This window comes from Lissotriton vulgaris, chromosome 2_1, assembly GCF_964263255.1.
Source record: "Lissotriton vulgaris chromosome 2_1, aLisVul1.2, whole genome shotgun sequence".
Lineage (NCBI taxonomy): Eukaryota > Metazoa > Chordata > Amphibia > Caudata > Salamandridae > Lissotriton > Lissotriton vulgaris.
This window is the reverse complement of record NC_141687.1, coordinates 210,507,933-210,529,801: the sequence shown is the minus strand read 5'-3', so window position 1 is coordinate 210,529,801 and position 21,869 is coordinate 210,507,933. Positions and strand designations below refer to the sequence as shown.

Below are 21,869 nucleotides of genomic sequence, written 5' to 3'. Positions count from 1 at the left end.
AGACAATAAGCCTGCCGGTCAGAAAACCATGGGGCTAAGGGAACTTTATTCTCAGCCCGAGATCCTGCATGAGAGCTACCTTATCTGCAGCTGCGCATAGCCAGGCTGCAAGATACTCTGCCCCTCTGTCCACATCCTCCTCCTAAATCACCAAGGGAAAGCTACCCAGTACAGTCCTGAGGACTTCTGCTGAAACCCCCTTCCAATCCCTTCTACGAGGGTCCCTCCCACAAGGGAAGGCAGTTCTCGAAAGAAGGAAACTGCGCTTCCCTGCAGCTAGTCTGACCATTTAGCAGACTGAAATGACATTTGGGGTCATTGGAAAAGATCCCATTGAGAGTGTGTCCAGCTAAGTAGGTGGGGACCAGAACCCGCTGTGACAGCCAAAGGCAGGCCATGGACTCTTTCAGAGCTATGGTGTCTCTTCTTACTCTCCTCAAGGTAAACATTAAAGTCTCCCAAAATAAACATTATCAATGTGTGGTTCTATGAGGTTTGCTATCTAAGACAAAAAAGACGTCCTGGAACAAAGGAGGTCTGTAAACTAATATTCTGAAGAAAGAGCTGGTATGAGAGATGTTGATCTTGAAATGGAGAGATTCACAGGAGTTGCTAGAGATGTTGGTTTCTAGGTGACATTGATATTATGCCTTATAGATAATCGCCTAACCTCCCCCAGGTCTCCCTACTCTATTGAGTATGAGGATCAAGAAGTTGGAGGGAATAGCATCCACTAGATCGGCCCGAGACTTCGTTGGCCCAAGATTCCGTATTGCAAACACACTCAGGGCTGTGTGCCGACAAAGTCTCTTAGTTCTACCTTGTGTTTTATCATAGACCAAGCATTGACTAGAAACCCTTTAAAGGAGGGTTCCAACCTCCCTATGTCTTCACGTAGCCCAGCTAGTTTTGTAGCACTGAGGAAGTCCCCCAGTGAACCAGTGGGCCGATGGGATGTCATAAAACCACAAGTATTGCACACGCTGTGCCTATGATCATACATTTCAACAAAACCAAATACAGTACGTAGGTTAGGCTTACTGTCCCCTTGTACACTCAGAAGCTGCTCTTTAGAGAATACTGTGGGAGCAGATGTTTACGTGCCGATAGGACCAGAGGTCTGGGCGTAGGCTTTCCTTCGCCTTGCTTTTTGGGGACAGCCAGATCCTCTGCTTTCCACTCCCTTTGGATAACAGTTGCTGAACGGGCCTACTGCACTGGGTATGCTTTTCACAGTTGAGAGCGGGTGTAGCAATCCTCAATAAACACTGTAGCATTGCGTTGGTTTGGTACAAGGACACAATGCGCTCTTGCTAGGAACACTATACACAGATGATACTGTACTGGAATGAGCCCCATACCCAAGCTCCCCATTATCTATCCCTTTGGTTGCGACCAGCCATCAGGGTGAGTGCTACATCTTGATATAGGGACTGGGTGTCGCCCTACAGGCTCCTCTGTTTAATTTTGCTGAGAGGGAAGCCCAATCATGCATAGAAAATTTGAAAAAAATAAATTCTGGTCTTTTTCTACTTTACCTGATTGGAATTTCCTCTCAGCAAAAGCAAGTGAAGGTGCCGGACTGCCTTGTCTAAACCAGCTTTCTCAGAAGAGGCTGGGGAGCAAGGTCAGAGAATTGAGACGTTTTCTCATATATATTTCAGGTGAGAGTCCGCTCCTGGTCAAACAGTGCTCCCTATATTAGATGGGAATGTGAGGAGAGGGAGCAAATTACATTGTTTCCCTTCGCATCAGGGCAGTGATGGTTGTTTTATTACCAACCCAAGTTATGCAGCCTTGCCTGCGCCTCAGGTCCATTAGTGCTGAGTACATCACAGCCGTTATAGCGCCTAATTAGAACACAGGACTCGTATCACACTAATCCTAAGTGCTGCCACAAATAGTCACTCTTTCTTTCCATTTACATGAGCACTACAGATTTCTTACAGGATCCTTTACATTTGAAGGTGTAAGTTGCCATCAAGCCTTGGAAAGACAAGGTCTGGCAAGCAGTTGGATAGAACTATAAATGATGAAAACATGTCTCATGAATAGATGATCTTTTCTCCTCCACAGGTCATTTCTTGCCTTATTTTTTATCCGAAAGCTCCAACATGCTGAAACGTTTGTCAAATTTGATGTACAAACCAGGATTTTGCAGAGTAGTTTTAATCTAAATATAGGCCCGCAGGTGTGTTTTAAGAACTAGCCTTGAATGAATGAATGAATGAAATTGAATTTATATAGCGCATGGCTTCCCTTCCAGCGCTATAGACAATACTGAGGAGCAGTGACGTTAAAGCGATGTCTTGAAGAGATGGGTTTTTAGGAGTTTGCGGAAGGCCAGCAGATTCTTTTCCTTCCGCAGAGTGGAGGGGAGAGTATTCCAGAGATTTGATGCATTGAACGAAAAGGAGCGTAGCCTTGAGTAACCAGTCATCTACATAAAGAGAGAATAATATTCTTTTGATTCTGAAGCAAGATGCCATGACCGACATCACACCGTGCTTATTTGGGGCCAATGGCATTACCACAGATTGAAAGTGGTCATTGTTAATTACAAAACTCATACATTTTCTGTCCTTCTGGGAAACTGAATTATGAAACTATGAATTGTATATAACTGTAGCATGTATCCCGTCTCTCTTCATGAGTTGAGGTAAGCCTGGCAAAGTGCTATTGTCCTAATTTTTTCATTCCCCTCCCATTTTATTACTGTTCTTTGGTCCAAAATTGGAATGTATTTCGTCAATATTAATTACTGTCTAGTTGTTTTTCCAGATCTTCTTGGTGATTTGAAATTCTCACTCCTACTGAAGTGGGTACCAATGAGAGGGGAGTGATAGGACCTTATTTAGTTTCTTCCGTGGAGTTTCTTGCATAGGCTGATAGTTGCTAAGGTCAGTGTGCTATGGCTTGTACATTTATGTGAAGGTAGATTCACATGAAAAGTGAGGCTGATCACCAAATGGCATTGTGAGTGGTGTGATACATTGGCAAACCAGGTGCCAGTAGCTTTATTGCAATAAAGCCGATGGTAGTATGTCATCTGGTCTGGGAGTCATGGACAGGAGAATACAGTCCCACCCTGCAGTGGACCATCCTTCTTCCCGCCCTGTATCTTAAGCCCTTAAGGTGCTGGGTGGGGGAGGGGGGAAACCCATGAGTGCTGGGGTCGTCGAAGAGCTAGGTCTTGAGGTCCATCCTGGACTAGAGCATTGTAAGCACTTCCCGGAGGTGGAGGTAGTTCCAGGCCTTGGCTGCGAAGTCGAAGGACTTTCCTCCCGTTCTGGTTTTGTAGATGCTTGGAATGGTGGCCAGAGAGAGGTCGGGTGATCGGAGTTGTCTCTTTGGTGCATGGAAGGAGAGGCAGTAGTTCAGGTATACTGGTCTTACGTGGTGGATGGGGGCCATGCAGATGTTGAAGAGGGTGGGGCTGAGGTAGGAATCCAGTGATACTCCACACCTGGTCTCTGTTGGTTACGAGAGGTAGGGCAGGAGACTGACTTGCTGCGTTCTGCCTGTGAGAAATGAGCATATCCAGTCAAGGGCCTTTCCGGGGATGCCGGCATTGTAGAGTCTGGTGGCTAGTGTGCTATGCGATACAGTGTTGAAGGCAGTTGAGAGGTCCAGGAGGATGAGGGCTACCGTTAGGCCCTGCTTGAGGAGGGAACGGATTGTCTGTGGCAGTGAGTAGGGTGGGTTCGGTGCTGTGGAGTGAGATGTCAAGGACGTTGTTGGCTTCGATAAAATTTGATAGCTGGGTATTGACAGCCTTTTCTGTGACCTTGGTTGCTAATGGAAGCAGGGAGATTGATCTGAAGATTTAAAGGTCCATCAGGTCTGCAGAGGGTTTCTTCAGTAGGGGGTTGACTTTGGTTTGTTTCCAGTCATCGGGGAATGTGGAGGTTTATAAGGAGCAATTGATAGTTCGGCAGCGTTCCGGTGCGATGGCGAGATGTGGGGTGAGCAGTGGTCTGAGGGTGCTCCGAAGTGATGCTCTTCATGTTCTTTAAGGTGTCTTCTATTGTGGAGAGGGTCCAAGTAAGGGGTCTGTTGGGTGGCCTCACTGGAGGGTGGGGGGCGGGAGCTGGAGTGGGGCAGAGGTTTTGGTTGTCGAAGTTGTAGATAATCTTAATCATGAGGTGAAAAAAGGTTGAGTCTGTTGCAGAGATCTTGAGAGGGTGGGACGTCTATTTTGCTGCAGGGATTGGCACATTACTTGATGATGGAGAGTTCTTTGGTGTTTTGGGCGTTGGTGAGGAGTCTTTCTTGGAGGAATTTTTTCTTTGTTGTTTTTATGAGTTGGTGGTGACTGCGGTGGCTGTTCAGTAGGTGGTGTGTGTTTCTGGGGTTTTGTTGCTCTTCAATGTCTATTAGAGTCATCAGCAGGAGCACTTGGATTCTTAGAGTGAAGTAGTGAACCAGCTTGCTTTCTTGATGTGTCATCCTGTGGCTTTCTTGAGGCGAGTGAGTGTGTCGGCACAGTTTGTGATCCCGCGGTGGAGGTTGCATCTACTATGATGCAGAGGTTACGAGCGTGGTCCGTTGAGGTGGGGGGGTTCCGAGGGCAGGGGACCACCATGTGTCATCCCATGCGGAGGGGGTGGAACCAAGGATGAGGACATCTGTTTTCTCAAAGTTGAGTTTTAGGCAGCGCTTCTTCATCCAGGTGGCGACGGCTTTCACATCTTCTTGGAAGATGTATCTGGTGATGTTGGGTTCTTTGGTGAGGGAGAGGAAGGAGCTCGATGTCGACAGCATTGGAGACAATGTTGAGCCTGTGGTTTCTGACGATGATTGGGAAGGGGGGCCATGTAGATGTTGAAGAGGGTGGGGCTGAGGTAGGAATCCTGTGGCACTCCACACCTGTTCTCTGTTGGTTACGAGAGGTAGGGCAGGAGACTGACTCGCTGCGTTCTGCCTGTGAGAAATGAGCATATCCAGTCAAGGGCCTTTCCGTGGATGCCGGCATTGTAGAGTCTGGTGGCTAGTGTGCTATGCGAGACAGTGTTGAAGGCAGTTGAGAGGTCCAGGAGGATGAGGGCTGCCGTTTGGCCCTGGTTGAGGAGGGAACAGATTGTCTGTGGCGGTGAGTAGGGTGGTTTCGGTGCTGTGGAGTGAGATGTCAAGGACGTTGTTGGCTTTGATAAAATTTGATAGCTGGGTGTTGACAGCCTTTTCTGTGACCTTGGTTGCTAATGGAAGCAGGGAGATGGATCTGAAGTTTTAAAGGTCCATCAGGTCTGCGGAGGGTTTATTTCCAGTCATCGGGGAATGTGGAGGTTTTATTTCCAGTCATCGGGGAATGTGGAGGTTTCGAAGGAGCAATTGATAGTTCGGCGGCGTTCTGGTGCGGTGGCGAGATGTGGGGTGGGCAGGCGTCAGGGGGTGCTCCGAAGTGATGCTCTTCATGGTCTTTAAGGTGTGTTCTATCGTGGGGGGGGGTTCAAGTGAAGGGTCTGTTGGGTGGCCTCACTGGAGGGGGGGGCGGGAGCTGGAGTGGGGCGGAGGTTTTGGTTGTCGAAGTTGTTGTAGATCATCTTAATCTTGAGGTGAAAAAAGGTTGAGTCTGTTGCATTGATCTTGAGAGGGCGGGACGTCTGTTTTGCTGCAGGGATTGGCACATTCCTTGATGATGGAGAGTTCTCTGGTGTTTTGGGCGTTGGTGAGGATTCTTTCTTGGAGGAATTTTTTCTTTGTTGTTTTTATGAGTTGGTGGTTTTATGTTTATGTTTATGTTTATTAAAACTTTTATAGCGCGCTGTGTTACCACGGGGTATCCTGGCGCGGTGAGTGAATTGAGAACATAGTTGCTGGAGCAAAGCCTGGATGAACTACAAGAGAGGGGCATTGAACAAGTGGGTCTTGAGATCTTTCTTAAACACAGAAATGGTTGGCGAGGCTCTGAGGGAAAGGGGAAGAGCATTCCAGGCAGAGGCTGCTTTAACTGAAATGGATTGACCTCCCATACGTGCATATTTGAATTTAGGGGTGGTTAAAAGACATAGATTGGCCGATCGAAGGGCACGGTTGGGAGTGTAGAATGAAAACCTTTTCTGCAGATATGTTGGTCCCTGGCCATGAACTGCTCTGAATGCCAACACAAGAATTTTAAACATAATTCGATGTGGTACTGGTAGCCAGTGAAGACTGCGTAAGTGGCTACGCACGCTTGACCTCCTTGGGAGAGAGAAAAGCAGACGTACTGCAGCGTTTTGTATCACCTGCAGGCGATGAACCATGTACGCAGGTAGACCACTAAATAAGGCATTGGCGTAATCGAGCCGGGATAGGATCAGAGCTCGAAGGACAGACTCCTTGGCTGCCCTAGGCAGAAGAGGAAAGAATTTCCTCAGGGCACGCAAGGTGCCAAAGCAAATGCCGGTCAATTTTTTTATGTGATCCGCAAACTTTAGATCCTGACCGAACCAGACCCCCAGGTTCTTAGCTGGGCCTCCCGTCGCACTGGGACAGGGCAGGTCCGGGGGCCAAATCTGGTCCTTGAAATTGTCAGGGAAGGAGCCGAAGAATAAGACCTCGGACTTATCTTCATTGCACTTAAGTTGGACTTGTGCAAGCCACCTGAAAACTTCCGACAGACAATGCTGGACTGCTGATGGATCGGACACACCCTTAGGCCATGTGAATAGCAGCTGAGTGTCATCAGCATATGCTATTATCTTGGCTCCCAGATGTTCCGCCAGATAAAGTAGAGGGGTCATATCAACGTTAAACAGTAAAGGGCTTAACGTAGAACCCTGTGGGACCCCAGTTGACAGTCTCTTCGGGGCCGACGAATAGGGGGGCATCCAGACCTGTTGAGTTCTATCACTCAGGAATGATGACAGCCAGTCAAGGGCCAACCCAGAGATGCCAACAGCACGCAGTCTGTCAATCAGTAAGGCATGTGGGACCGTGGTGACTGCGGTGGCTGCTCAGTAGGTGGTGTGTGTTTCTGGGGTTTTGTTGCCCCTCAATGTCTATTAGTCATCAGCAGGAACACTTGGATTCTTGGAGTGAAGTAGTGAACCAGCTTGTTTTTTTTGATTTTTTTTTTTTTTGTAAATATCTTTTTATTGCAGCAGATTAGGTAGTACAATCAGATCATTTGTGCCATTCCAGCCGTTGTCCATTATATATATGATTCTTCATTACATGTGTCACACAGCCATTTAGCTCACACCCGGAGGTCGAGCGGCGCAATAGCGGAGAAAGTCCTGTGCTGGAGAATACAGTATGGCTCAGCGACAACCAGTCGTCTGGAAAATGGCAGGGCTGCTTTTCGGTCCTCACATTCCCCCCCCATGTTCGTAATGTCTCAACAAACCCAATAGTCCCTCTTCTCTATTCCGGAACAACAACCCCCCTCCCGCCCCTCCCTCCCAACCCCTCCTACCCCCCTCCCCTCCCCTAGACCCACTCCCCCCACCCCTATCCCTGCCCCCCACCCACCCAGGCGTGTCAGAGTACCACCAGTGCGAGTTTGCATCCATCCCGACTAATCCATACCCGAAGCAGACCATCAGGAGCAATCAACAAAAATTGTCAGTCATCACGTAGGAAGTAGGGAAACAAGGGAGGGAGGCTAGGCCACCACCCCCCCAGGCGGTGGTTCTGCCGGAGCAGGGCTATGCGCAGGGGTGTCTTCATCATCCAGGTCCAAAAGTGTGAGGTCTAAGACCAACCTCTCCCAAGCCCTGGCCCTCTCCAGAGCCGTGTCATTGCCTGCCCGAAGCGCAGACTGCATACGGAGCTCCCCCTCACATCGGGCCCATTTGTGAAGCTCAGCCTTCCATCTCTCTACAGTGGGGCCCCTATTCGCCTTCCATTGGGATGTTATGGCACGCTTCGCTAAAAGTAGACCCAGGTCCAGAAACTTGCTAGTAATTTTGTTCTTTGACGTGTGTGGGAACCAGTGTAGGATGCAGTGTGCCATGGTGAATTGCAAGTCCCTCTCCGTAACCTCCCTCAGGCTATCCACTACCTCCCGCCAAAAGGAACACAACTCTGGGCAGGACCAGAACATGTGCTGGAAATCAGCCAAGTCCGCCGGGCATCACGGGCAGGCCGCCGAATGGGTCGGGAATTATTTATGCAATTTGTCAGGGGTCAGGTAGGCCCTGTGCAGGACATAAAAGTGCACCAGCTGAAACCTAGCGTTGCGCGTCCCGTTCCAGGCCCGTTCCACTATGCTAGACCACGCCTCCTCAGGGATCTCCGTCGTCAGGTCAGCCTCCCATCTCGCCTTCAGGGACAGCAGTGGGGTGACAGTCTCCGAGACCATGTGCCTATATAGGCACGTGACAGCCTTGACCGTCCCCGCCATCATCACCACGTACTGGCAGCCCAGACAGTGGCGGCTCCTTCATGCCCGTCTTCCAATGCTTGCGGATCGCCGTCGTCAGTGACGCATGAAGGAGGAAGTCCCCCCCCCCCCCGCCAGTTCAAAGCGGTCTCTCAAGAGGTCAAAAGGCAGCAGCACTCCGTTCTCATAGAGGTCCCCCATGGACGTCAGCCCCTGCAGCTCCCAACTTTCCAGTCGGTGCCATGAGCCTCCATGCAGTAGTGCCCCGCACAGCTTGAGCGGTTTCTCAGGTGCGTATGGGACTGCAGTACGGCCCCTCCGGAGATATCTATTCCAACATTTCCGAGCCGTCGCAAATTCCTGGGTGAGGTGGAAATCTCCCATCGGGAGTCCCAGAACAATCCGGGATAACACCTGAACCGGTCCCGCCGGCTCCCCTGATCCGTCCTCCCCTCTCCTGGCTCTCGCGACCCATTGTGTCAGCCATTGCAGCTGAGCCGCCAGGTAGTATAGTTCGTAGTCTGGCACCGCTAGTCCTCCTTCCGCTCTAGGACGGAGAAGTGTATTGTGCGCCACCCTGCGCCTGCCCGCCCCCATAGAAAGCCGATCACCATCGACCTCAGCCGCCGGAAGTAGCTCGCCGGGATCCAGATCGGGAGGGTCCTGAAGAAATAAAGCAGTCGCGGCAGGGTCACCATCTTAAGGAGCGCCACTCTCCCCATTAGTGACAATGGGAGCGTGGGAGCGTGTTCCAGAAGTTCACCTTAGTGAGCCTGATTGCCGACCCAATATTTCCCTCAAGGATGTCTGCCTTATCATGGAAGATCGAGGTATCTAGGTAGCGAAGACTCCTCTCCTCCCACGTCACCCCTTCAGTGGACTGTGGACATATTCTGCGTGGGCGGGTCGAGAACAGGTAGGACTTCATCCAGTTCACCCGGAGGCCTGACACCCTGCTCAATGATTGTAGGAGGGACTTAGCCCCACGCAGAGAGTCAGTTGAGTCCGCCAAGAACATCAGCAGGTCATCCGCATACAATGCGATGTGGTGTACTTGTCCATAGACATCCAGCCCCTGATATGCCTGTCCCAGCCGGGCTCGCGCCGCGAGGGGTTTGACGGCTATGACAAACAATAGGGGGGAGAGAGGGCACCCCTGGCGGGTGCCCCTACCCACCGCACACATCTCAGAGATAACTCTTCCAGTTCGGACCCTCGCCGACGCGTTCCGGTAGAGCAGTGTCGTCCAATCCACGAAGCCCTCGCCTATGCCCAGCGTACGCATGACATGGAAGAGGTAAGGCCATTCCAGGCTGTCAAAGGCCTTCTCCATGTCGACTGCGAACACTACCGCCTCATCACCGTCATAGGTGTCAGCCTCCAAGACATGTACGAGCCGTCGTATGTTAAGCGCTGTGTTGCGGGCCGGGATAAAGCCGGATTGGTCCGCGTGGATCAACATGGACATATGGGGGGGCAAGCGCGTCGCCAAGATTTTACTCAAAATCTTATAGTCCAGATTGAGCATGGACAGTGGACGATACGCCGCCCTGTCCCACGGCTGTTTGCCCGGTTTTAATAGTGGGACGATAAGCGCTTCACCAGTGGTCACCGGCAGGCTGCCCAGCCGTTTCACCTCATTGTAAAGCCACGTCAGTCGGGGCGCAAGGAGGTCGGCGTAGGTGAGATAGAATTCCGTTGGGAGCCCGTCGGAGCCCGGCTTCTTGTTCCTCGCCATACTCTTGATGGCGACTCTCACCTCCCTCTCCTCAATTTTGCTCCCGAGCAACTTCGCGTCCTCCTCCCCCAGCTCCGGCAAATCTAGACCCTCCAGGAAACCCTGGAATTCGTCCACCGAAGGCAGGACCCTGCTACGGTAAAGCTCCGTGTAGTAATCATAAAATGTCTCATTAATCCCCTGCTGGTCAATCCGCGCCACTCCCGAGTGATCTCTGAGCTCAAGGATGACCGAGCTTCGGCGAGCCGGATTGGCCAGCCAGGCCAATAGAGCTCCCGTCTTATCGCGCTCCGAGTGCGGGCGTGTGAGATAGGCCTTGTAGTCAAAGCACCGGAGGCGCTCCACCGTCGCCGCCACCATTTCCCGCGCCTCAAGTAGGGCCTCATGTGTGTCCGGTCGCTCAGGCCTTGCTCTCTCCAGCATCCGTAGTTTCTCGTTCTCCCTTGTAATGTCCTCTAGCAAGGTCCTCCTAACACCTGACGCCGTCGCAATGCATTGCCCCAGCACTACTGATTTGAAGGCGTTCCATTCAATCGCGGCTGAGCCCGCGGTGCCCGCATTGACCTGAAAGTACGCCTCGATGTTCGAGGCTATTGAGGATCGGAAGAGCTGATCATCTAGCGCCTCTGGGCGCAGCTTCCAGGCAGGGATTCGCGGGCGGCGCTGCGACCAGGGCAGCTGCACAAGTAGCGGGTTATGATTGGAGATCGTGCGAGTAAGATACTCACTGTGGCACACCTCTGCATGCACGTCCTGGGAGCACAGGAAGGCATCGATGCGGACGTGTAATTCATGAAGGGCAGAGAAAAACGAATAGTCCCTGTCTGACGGATGGTTAGCCCTCCACGAGTCGACCAGATCCCATTGGCGTTGCCAGGCAGAACGCGCAAGTGCCAGTTTGCCAGCCGGTGCATTCGGTAGGGGGGGGTGCGATCTGTCCAGGGCAGTGTCAGTCACGCTATTAAAGTCCCCGCCAAGGAGCAAGGGTTCCACTAAAATCGGCGCCAGCTTGTTGGACAGCAAGGAGAGAAAGGCAGGTTGTTCTACATTCGGGGCGTACAGACAACCTAATGTCAGGTCCCTCCCATCCAGTTTGCCTCGCACCATAACATACCTCCCCTCTGGGTCAATTAATTGCTGTGTGCATTGGAATGGTGCCCCCGCCCGTACCCAAATGGCCACCCCCCTAGCATATGCGGAGTAACCAGTGTGGTAGACCTGCCCCCTCCATCTCCGTTGCAGCGCCTTCCCCTCCTTAGCTAATAGGTGCGTTTCCTGGAGGAAGGCGAAGTGAATGCCTCGTCTAACTAGATAGGAGTGGATCTTGTGGCGCATCCCTCTTACATTCCACGCGAGACACTTGTAGCCTAAGTCGGGTCCCATTGCAGAGCCCATCATGCTTCGTCCACTCTCTCAGCAACCCCCCCCCCCGACACGCCCAGGTCCCACCCCCATCCCGGCCCCAACCCGACCAATGAAACTCCCCCAACTCCCACTCCCCAGGACAGACAACCAACGTGGAATCCCCATCCAAATTCTAGTAGTGAAAGTGTATCGCAACAAAATAGGGCTAGGGTGGCCAGGACGCTGACCCAAACAGGCCCGAAGCCCGCTGCCCCCACCTCTCCCCCCTGGAACATTCAGGAGGATCCCCACGGCTCATCCCCCCCCCATAACGCAGTGATAAGTCCCAGGATGCATCCACATCTCGCCGCTCAGCGTCCGAAGGCAGCCTCAACTCACAGCCCAGTACCTTATAAAAAAAGGTGTCCAGTGTCCTTCAGTCCACTTCAGCCAAGGATTCCGTCCGCTGTTTGGGGAGTCACCACCGGCAGATCCGTCTCCGAAAGATCGTGCACACTACTGGAGCCAGGACTGGGAGCACTGATCTTCGACTGCTCCAATGCACTACTGGAAGGGCTAGCGTCTCCTTGGCTGATGGCCACCACTGCCAGCACCGCCTTAGCTCTTTCCTGCTGCCATCCCGACGGGGAACCAGACCTCTGCGTCGGCGTCGTTTCGGTAGAGCGCCTCCCATGCGAGGTCTCCGGAGGGACATCTGCGCCCGACTCCCCCCTAGCATCTAACCAGCTCCAAGCCTCCTGCGGCGTGAGAAAAAAGTGAGTGTGCCCTTCAGCGATGACCCTCAGCCCAGCCGGGAACAACATGGCATAGGGCAGCTGCAGCGACCTCAATTTCTGCTTGACCGCCATGAAAGAGGCCCGTTGTCTTAGTACGTCTCTGGTGAAGTCCAGGAAAACCATGACCTTGCTGTTATCAATTCTCAGGTCCGGCAGGTCCCTGACCCTCTGGAGGATGTGGTCTCGATCTCGGAAGTGCAGGAGGCGCATCACTATCGGCTGCGGCGGACCTCCCGGTTTAGGCGGGCGCACCAGGACTCTGTGGGCCCGCTCTAGGGCAAAAAACGGGGAAAGTCCTTCTGGAGCCACCTCAGTCCGCAACCATCCCTCCAAGTAGGAGACCGCATCTTGGCCCTCCACTTTTTCTGGGACTCCCACGAGGCGGAGGTTGTTACGTCTGAAGCGCCCTTCGCTGTCCTCGGCCCTGTGCTCTAGCACCCGGACTTTCTGCGCCACCTCCGCCAATGATGCTCTCAGAGTAGCCACATCTCCAGGCAGGTCTTTAAAGGTTACCTCCGAGGTCGTCACTCGCTCCTTCAGCTTCCTGTGGTCGTCCTTCAAGAGGGTCAGGTCCGATCCGATGGTGTCTATTCGCTTTTCAAGAGCTTCCCGCAACGCTACTATCGCACGCATAATATCTCCCAAGGACGGATCTCGTGGGCAGGTTGAGCTTCCCGGTCCAGGCGCCGGCACATCCTCCTCCACGAGATGGCCCGGGTCATCCAGTTTCAGTGCGTCAAAGCCCTTCTTTCTGCCTCCTCGCACCATTCTGCCGAGTGTCAAGACTTGCGTGCCTCTGCTGTGGCCTCCAGTGACTCAAAGCACAGCTGAACGTCACTCCGGTCCCGCTGCAGTCGCTCGGCACCTCCGCGCCCTCACCAGGCGGGGCACCAGTCCGCCGACCAACTCAGGGAGCAGGCCTCGCTCCACCAGGGTGATGGGGCACCAGGGTCTCCGCTCCAGGCGTAGGGCGAGTTCCCACTCTCCGGGGCGTCACAGACTTTTTCGTGCCTCCGAGCGCTAGGCCCAGGTTAGCCTCTGGTGCGCTGACGCCCAGTGGTCCAGCGATCACCGCCAGAACCCCATCCATCCTGCCATCGAGCAAGACCTCTCACATATTCCATGTGGAAGCACTGCACCGCCGCGCTCCCGACCTAGGATCCAACATTACCGATTTCCGGCAATTTCCCGTGCGGGCCGACCTAAAATTCAATGTAATTTTCTCGCGGGCTTTTTGACCGTAATACCGCTATTTTGCTCAGCTCCACCAGAGGCTATGTAATAATGTAAATAGTCTCAAGACAAACATGACTTAATGGTTTTGTCCTGATGATGATGCGTGTATCTCTGAATTGCATCGAAACGGCGTCGACCTTAGAAGCACCATATGTTGTTATGAAATCAAAGAAATGCCTTTAACAATGGTTTGCTTAAAATGAATCTTAGTCTGTCATACTGAATAATAGTACAGATCGCCTTGTGCGTTTTTACATAAATTCCTGTCACCTGTTTTGTCTTGTCTCCTGTGGGTCACAGGTTGTGCCCACTTTTTGTATAAGTGTTGAAATACCTGAACTACTACAAAATATTTAACCAATAAATTCCTGTCCGGCTGGACAGAGGTTATATACTATCCAGTATATGTCTATCATTTACATGATCCTAAATAACTAGGGTCCTCTGTCTTGTATAATAGATTACTGCCCAAGGACCCTAGTGCTATTCCTTTTGGGCTTTCCCTTGTCCTGTAAAAACAGCCCAGTGGTCCGCCGCCCCTGGCCAGGAAGCGGTCCCTCACCGCTATCAGCCCGGGCGCCTCTCTGAAGTGGATGGCAGGCCCCTCCGCCTCCGTGTGCCCCACCGCTTAAGCCCGCTCACCGCCAGCCTGTAGACAATGCAGGCATCGCTCTTCCCAGGGCGAGGGGCACCAGGGTTTCCACCGCAGCAGTAGGGCGGGTCCACCACACAACGAGGCCTCAGGATCTCCGCTGCCGATAGTTAGGGCAGCCTCCGTCACGCGGGCAGTGCCATCTTGGTCTCAGGCAGCTTGCTATTCCTTCGCCCTCCAGTCTCACCAGCTCCGCGATGCTAGGCGATGTCTCCTACCTCCCTCAGCGCTGGGGGACCTCCGCTGCCGTGTGGACGATTCTCCTTGCTCTCCTGGGCTCCCTGCCGCCGTTAGTTCCTCGCCGACAGGCGGAGCAGGCAGGGACAGCAGCCGCCATTTCGGGCGCCCGCCACTTCGGACAGTCCACCTCTCGAAAAATGCTCGCTTTAGGTAGCTGCCGGGACTTCAGGGCCGCCAAGTTCACCCCCTGTGCTCCCTTGACCCTCCTATGTGTGTTTGGGGGTCCGGGGTTCGAGCCGAGGGTCAGGATATGCTTCGGAGAGAGGCGGGCGCGGAGGAGCTCCGGAGTCCCGCTTCCACCTACATCGGCGCCTAAGCCACGCCCCCCAGCTTGTTTTTTTGATGTGTCATCCTGTGGCTTTCTTGAGGCGATTGAGTGTGTCGGCACAGTTTGTGATCCCGCGGTGGAGGTTGCATCCCGTGGTGTTAGCATCTGACATAGTTAGTGCTAGGGAGCTTATGAGGGCAGAGGTGAGCTAGTCTTCAGTGACTTTGTTCCAGCTTCTAAGGGGGACAGTGTAGGTGTGCTTGTGTACGATCTGTTTTCTGAAGAAGTGGATGCAGTGGTGGCCTGTCCAGAGGAGTTCCATGGTGTGGCTGTAGGAGAAGCTGTTTCATCTGCGAAGACGGAGTAGAGTGTGTGTCCTGCTGTGCGTGGGGCGGTGCAAAGTTGCTTCAGTCCTATGTTTGCAAAGTTGTTAAGGAGGGCGGTGGTGTTGGGGTTGTTGTGGTTGTCCAGGTGGAAGTTTAGGTCTCAGAGTAGGATGTAGTCTGTGGAGGATGCAGTTGAGTGGTTTGTGAACTGTGAGGTCCAGAAGGCTGGGGCTCCTGCTGGGGTTGCTGCTGGGGTCCGGAGGTGGGTGAAGGTGCAGTGACACTGACTACTGGAGATCAGGCCTTGGGTGTTGCTCGGTGTTGAAAGCTGGCAGTTGTTGCTGTGTCTGGGGTTGAGAGTGTGGATGGTGTTGGAGTCTTAGCTGAGGCAGGTTGGAATGCCAGGGTCCCTGGCGCGGGTTGCGGACGGGTGCAGACTGGCTTGCCTTTGGTGCGCCAGCGGCATAGCTGCCAATAAGTAGTGGTCGTGGGGGGGGGGGGGTCACCTGGGAGGCAGGAGCTGGAAGGACACACTGGTGGAGGGAGGGGGCCGCTTGGGCAGCAGTGGTGGGGAGCGCAAGAAAAAAAAGAGAGAATAGTAGGAAGAGAGCAAAGAGAGAAAAGATGGCATAGAGGAAAAATCCAAGAGAGGTGGAACAGCAGAAGAGCATAGAGCTCTCCTATTGGACCACCAGGGATGAGGCAAAGGCAAAAGCCTGCTAGTGGAGGAGGGCCTTGAGCACCCTGTGACTGAGTTCAGGGGGTAGCACTTAATGGTCGAGTTGCGCAGGAGGAGAGCAGTCTCACTGACCAGGTCATTGGTCTAGCTCCCCGACCTTTAAAAGGTGGGTATTAGGCTATGATGGATCTGGGAGGCTTTCCAAAGGTGGTGGACATGCTGGAAACACACCCATTCGATGTAGATGAAGGGCGATAGGACCTGAAGCACCACCAGAGCAGTAATCCAGTCTTCCTAGAGCCTCCCAATGTCACACTTTTCCGTGTCCTCCACCAGACCGATATTGCTGCATCTTACCTGTCCCTTCCCCTGCACTGTCCTCCAGGAAGCAGATGCAGTTCATGAATTCACAAACACTCTGTTGGAAACTTGAGGTCCGTGGTTCTAGCAACTACATCAGTCACTTGAGAGAATCGTTCCTTGAGATTTTTTTGGCTCCTCGCACCGTGAGACCTCAGTTGATTGCTACCACGTCACATTTGACTATGAAGGACCCTCTGATGGAATGGATTTCTTCCTGGATTATATCTAGTTTGCCTTTATAGTCTGCTCCCAGACTGAATTGGCTGGCTTGATTCACGCTTGGGTTGCTGTGAGGATGCAGTAGAAACACAGATACTGCCCTGTGCCTTATCACTTCCGTTTGCAGTGACAATTATGTTTTCTTTGAGAGCTCACAAGGTTACTCATCAGGCCGAGGGCAGACCGAGCAACCCTCGGACCCAAACCCCCCATCATGGTCCATGGGCAGGGGCCAGCACACAGAAGATGTCCCTGACAGCTCCAGGAGGGCCTCCGCCACTTCAGCAGTTTATCTTCTGTGTGTGTGTTGGGGATCCATAGGCAATAGGTGGGCATGGTACAAAGTCCCAGAAGACCCCAAAGGTCTCCTCCTGACTGTGGCCCGAAACACCGCTACGTGAACGACCGGCCTAGGACAGTGTGTCAGATATGCTCCACGTAGCCCTGGGAGAGGTGCCACTTTGCTGTGCTCATGGCTCAAAAGGCGGACCCAAGGGCTGCAATCCAATCCCTGCAGCAGTAGTCACTGTGTGTCTAATGAGCATAGGGTCCACCTCGCTCATGCCCGGACCACCTACACCTAATGGTCTTGTTTGTAGCTGGACATTTTACAAATAAGAGAGTCCACTAGGATTTCTGCTTATTGATGCGAGTCCTTTTTATAAACTTGTAGGTTATTGCGAGGTGACTTGTGTTATCTGTATCTTTTAGTCTCATCTTTTAGTCTTTAGGGTTACAGACCCACTGACCAAGAGTTGTGTTTATTGAACAGCAAGTTGGTTTGGAGAAAAAATAGGGACTGTACTGTCCTTTTCCACCAAACAGGTGCCTTGTGCAGGCTCTGAACTTTTGATAAACTGAAAAATAGCTTCTTTATTACCTGTGATGTTGGTAGAAATATTTGTAAAGCTTCTGGCCCTAATGTCTTGAGGACCTTAAATTGTCTTTTAAGGCACTGTTACCATCTACTTCTTTCCTTCCTAAATGTGCATCTGACTTGCATTACAGCTACAAAATGGTGTTCCCCTTTCGTTTGCCTATCCTGCTTATATTGCATAAAGAATCACAATTCAAAGGTTGGGGCCCTAATATTTTATTTGGATCAGGCATTTTCTGCTTTTAGTATTTTCTTAAACTTGATCAATTGTAATTCTTTAAACCCAACATTCCTGAATAATGTAAACGTTTCCGACTCATACGTATATCACTCACCTCTTTGAATTCTGCTTTTCTTTGTGTGTGGATCACTCGCACCACTTAAGAAATCCTAGATACCAGAGACCATGGATTCAATAAAGGCCTCTTTCCATTTAGATGCCTTCTTTAGCTAGAGTGGCCGACTTTATAGCTGGGGAATTGGGTTCGAGCCTGCGGGAAGTTCAAACATCCTGTGATTCTGGGCAAATCACGTAATCTCCCTGTGCCTAAAAAAACAAGCATGTGCAATGCAAAAGGTCTTGCATTTGCCAGAGTTTAAGCTAAGGTCGTAAATGGCAATGCCTTTTATTCATCAGTCTTGATAATTAACACATAAATAAAAGGCATTGTCATCTACAATGCGAATAGCTAAAACTCTTGTAATTGCGAGACCTATTTCACTTCAAAGAAACGACAGACATTGTCCCGGGCTGCTTGGAAGGTGAAAGCGTGCATGGCACGCTCAATGTTACAGGAAAGCATGCCCTGCCTACAGTAGGAGAAACTCATTAAAGAAAATAATGCTTACAGACTAAATAAGACGTGGTGTAACAGAAGTAAAAGGGCAATTCCTCATGGGAGGTTACAAATGAAGAGAAGGTGTTACTTCGGAGGGACTATCAACCCTACTAAGAATAGAAGCCAGCATTTACAAAGAATGACACAAGCCAATGTAAAATATGGGCAGAGCTTCAACTCCATACTCAAATACAGCATGCCTTACAGAGTAGTGCATGCGCTGTACAGACTCGACCTAAAAAATTAATGTGTCCACCTGTAATGCAACTGGTACTCATGTAAAGCACCCTGCTATCTTCGGGTTGAGTTTGCGCTATATAAAACTGCATAAAAATAATTAAATAATACCCAATTCTTAGAATAATCCAATCTAACTGTGATTATTTCTACACCAAAATGTGTAAATGTGTTGTTAATTATCTGTCATTTTCACAGGTGGTCGATGCTGGAGGTACACTAGCTCCAAGCCTGATGCTGGTTTCCCCATGAAGTGCAGCGACTATGGACTCCCAAGGCACCCAGATGCTGCCTTCTATTTCCAACCGCTTGGTCATTTAGTGGTGTTTAAGGGTCCAAAGTACTATGTGGTAAATGAAGAATCCATGCAGGTGGAGCCATACTATCCTCGCAGCCTGCTGGACTGGAAAGGCACCCCAGCCGGAATGAATGGGATTTTGGCACAACCAGATGGTTTTGTGTACTTCTTCAAGGATGATCGGTACTGGAAATTCAACCAAAACAAACTGAAGGTCATTGATTCTGGAAGATGGGCCACCGAATTGCGATGGATGGGATGCTGAAGGCAGGCCGCCTCCTTCTTTACAGTTACATTTATCATAATTTGAAAAGAGAGCAAAAAAATTACTTTCTGTATATTTCTATAAAGGGATCTTTAAGCAAAGGTTTAAAACCCTAGTATGACTAAACACCTGTCCGTTTTCCATGTCATTCGTTTTCAGCGGAGCTCTTTTCAGGCAGGCCTGACCTGACCATCATCCAAGCTTCATCTCGCGGATGTCCTGACTTAACGTTGATGCTTTTATAAAGTGAACATTCCCGTGCAGAACTCGCCTTATTCAGATAAAATGTTGATTTTTAAGCAGCTATGTTTTTTAACACTGAGGATAACTAAACTCCTGTGAGGTTTACAATTCGCATGCCGAGTACTGTTTGACATCCACCTTTTGGGATCATTAAACTCTTGCAGGACTCTTAAGTCAAATTCTAGTAGAGAACTGGCTCGCTTACCCTATTTCACTGGGTCCATATATTGGTGCACTGAATTAGTTTTTTTATTGAGCAGAAGATAGAGACTGACACTAGATTTAGTCAAAATATAGAGACGCATGGACGGTTACCAGCATCTCTTATTTATAAGGCATTTAGAAGATCAAAAGCCAGTTCTTTGCAGCTTTCCAATAACGCTTGCTATATTTGCTGTCCTTGCGTCACTTGTCTGTTTTCTGTATTATTTTTCTAAAGCACTGATTGGAAGTGGGAGCTGTTCTCTATATTACCCAAGCTCTCCAGCTACTTTCAAGACATCTGCGTGCCTGCGCTCCTTTAAGATTCTCCATCTCGTATGGTAAAAATAAATGCACTATCCACCCTATGTACCATTTCACACACACAGGCATCTAGATATAATACATAGATATAATCTGACATAATACAGCAGCCTTCACTTGGGCTGTGAAGTGCAGACTGGTCATGAAATCGCAACTGCCCTTCATTACAACTCTTTTTTTGTGCAGCTCAAAATGTTAAGTCTCTTTAGAAGCCAATATTTATTTCCAGCATTCATCAAAAAATGATTTCGGTGTTTCCTCTTATACAATTAAGTTTTGAATTTGGTCAGGAGCGTTCAGAGGGGATTTTTTGATCGGAATAGAGGAATCCCATTGACGTAAACTACAAAGTACTCCTAATCCTATACATAATACAGCGACAGGCATTCTATGATCTTGTAAAGATACTCATCCTCTGGCCACATGCGTGTAGAGAAGATGAAGGACTAACAGAGACATGGCTTTGAATGATGACCGAAGACCGAGCTAGTGTTTTTAAGTGACATTATGACTAACCTAACAATTTTATAATGAAAAAACTCTCATATTACAAGCGGTTGTAACTGATTGTCAGAACCTATTTCAGAGGGCCACTGGGTAACCAGGAGTTGCTGGGCTCAGCCGTGAGGGGTTGAGGCCTTTTACTCCTGATGTCCCGACTTACTGTGGGCCAAATATTATCCCTTTCAGTACTTGTCTCTGTGGTTGTGTGGGCCAAGCACTCCAAGGCTGTTGGAGGGGAGAAAGGTGTGAGGCATCGACAGGCGCAAGACTCAAAGTACAAACAGCAACTGTAATAAGGTGATTGTCTAGTCAAGTACTTGCTTTTTAAAAATCAGAATACTAATGTGAGTTCAGGAAGCTTAGAGGCAACACACCAAAAAATAACCACAGTCTCCTAAGGTCGGCATGCTAGCGTAGTCCTGGACAGTGTCCTTGAGCCACTCAGTCCCCTTCTAGTGAAGCTGGTTATTCCACATGTGCCGCTGGAGGCGACTCCCAGATACAGCGCATGCTAGTCCCTACACAACAAGGTCTGGCCTTAAGAGCTACTTCAACTGCGCTAGGTGCTAAGTTCATGCAAGTTCCTAACAGGTGTGCTGGCCTTGGGTTAGTCTTACACGACCCGATAGCAGCTTGCAAGTGCAGGTGGACTGGGTCACATCTCTGTGGTCTTTGGTCTTCTGATGCTGACCGTGCCCCACACTTCAGGACTCCTTCAGTCTATGGATAGCATGTATTGGACATCTTTCTTTGTGGTTCCTCACAATTGGTAAGTGTTTTTCACAGCAGCCTGGGCACGATGGTTCTGGCAATGCCCCTTTTTCAGGTGCAGCCTCGCCTGGCGTACTGGGGGTTGCCACCTGGCTATGTACCCAGGTGACGGCCAAACATTCACAGTGGCCCTCACCTGATATTTGGAGTTGCAAACTGGCTCTGCACAAGGGCGACTGCCCTAACTTCACGGTTGCCCCCACCTGGCATATGGGGGGTAGGGGGGTACCTCTACTTAGTCCATGCATACACCAGGCGTCTCACACTTCATTAATCAGGATGATTCTCTCTGCAGGGGATTCTCTTTGCAGGATCACCGCTAGGCCTTACACCCTCCAAACGCTCTCCTCCTCTACTGGTCTTAGCAGGTAAGCAGTAGACTGTTGGACCAGCGTCAGGGAAAGAAGTCTTGACTTCCTGGGTGATGGTCCCTCAACCAGCAGGGAGACTAGCAGACCATGGGCCATTGTCCTGGTTCCAGCAGCCATGGTGATTCTCTCTCCTATAAAACAGTGCTGTTGAAGTATCATGTGCTGTCTGGCGCTATACACAATCCGTGCAAGCCGAGGATGAGTCAAGTACACAGCCACAAAACTTTAAATGAAAGGGTCAGAATGCCCCACTCCAGTGACACAGGTGAAAAGGCCTGTTCACACTAATGATTACAACTGAATACAAAACGGGTATGCTGCCACCACAGTGCTTGTGTCACCAAACTCTAGATAGGGGCCGTAGCCCTCTCTAATCATGAGGTTAGCATTTGCTACACCCCTCCCGGTCTCGCTAGGCCACATTAACATCAGGTCTATCTCATGGAGTCATGGACTCTCCATGACCAGGCAAGTCAACAGCGTCTCCTCGGCGTGCTTCAACATCCTACGCATGCTACGAAAGATCTTCTGGTGGATCCCCACAGAGACCAGGAAGACCGTCACCCAGGCCCTCGTCACCAGCCGACTGGACTACGGCAACGCCCTCTACGCCGGGACCACCGCCAAGCTCCAGAAGAGACTCCAGCGGATCCAAAACGCCTCAGCCAGACTCATCCTCGACATCCCACGATCCAGCCACATCTCCGGACATCTGAGAGACCTTCACTGGCTCCCTATCAACAAGAGAATCACCTTCCGCCTCCTCACC

The 21,869-nt window shown here is 50.8% G+C and overlaps 1 protein-coding gene across 2 annotated transcripts in view; it reads left to right on the top strand.

The window, feature by feature from the left end:
- The window catches only part of MMP28 (matrix metallopeptidase 28), a 565,317-nt gene extending 546,209 nt beyond the window's left edge, over positions 1 to 19,108 (top strand). For both annotated transcript variants that reach the window (XM_086954754.1, XM_086954755.1), the window contains one exon: positions 18,322 to 19,108. In XM_086954754.1, coding sequence (XP_086810880.1) covers positions 18,322 to 18,686 — 365 coding nt within the window. In that variant the 3' untranslated portion in view covers positions 18,687 to 19,108. The remainder of the gene's footprint in view (positions 1 to 18,321) is intronic.
- The last annotated feature ends 2,761 nt before the right edge of the window (positions 19,109 to 21,869 follow it).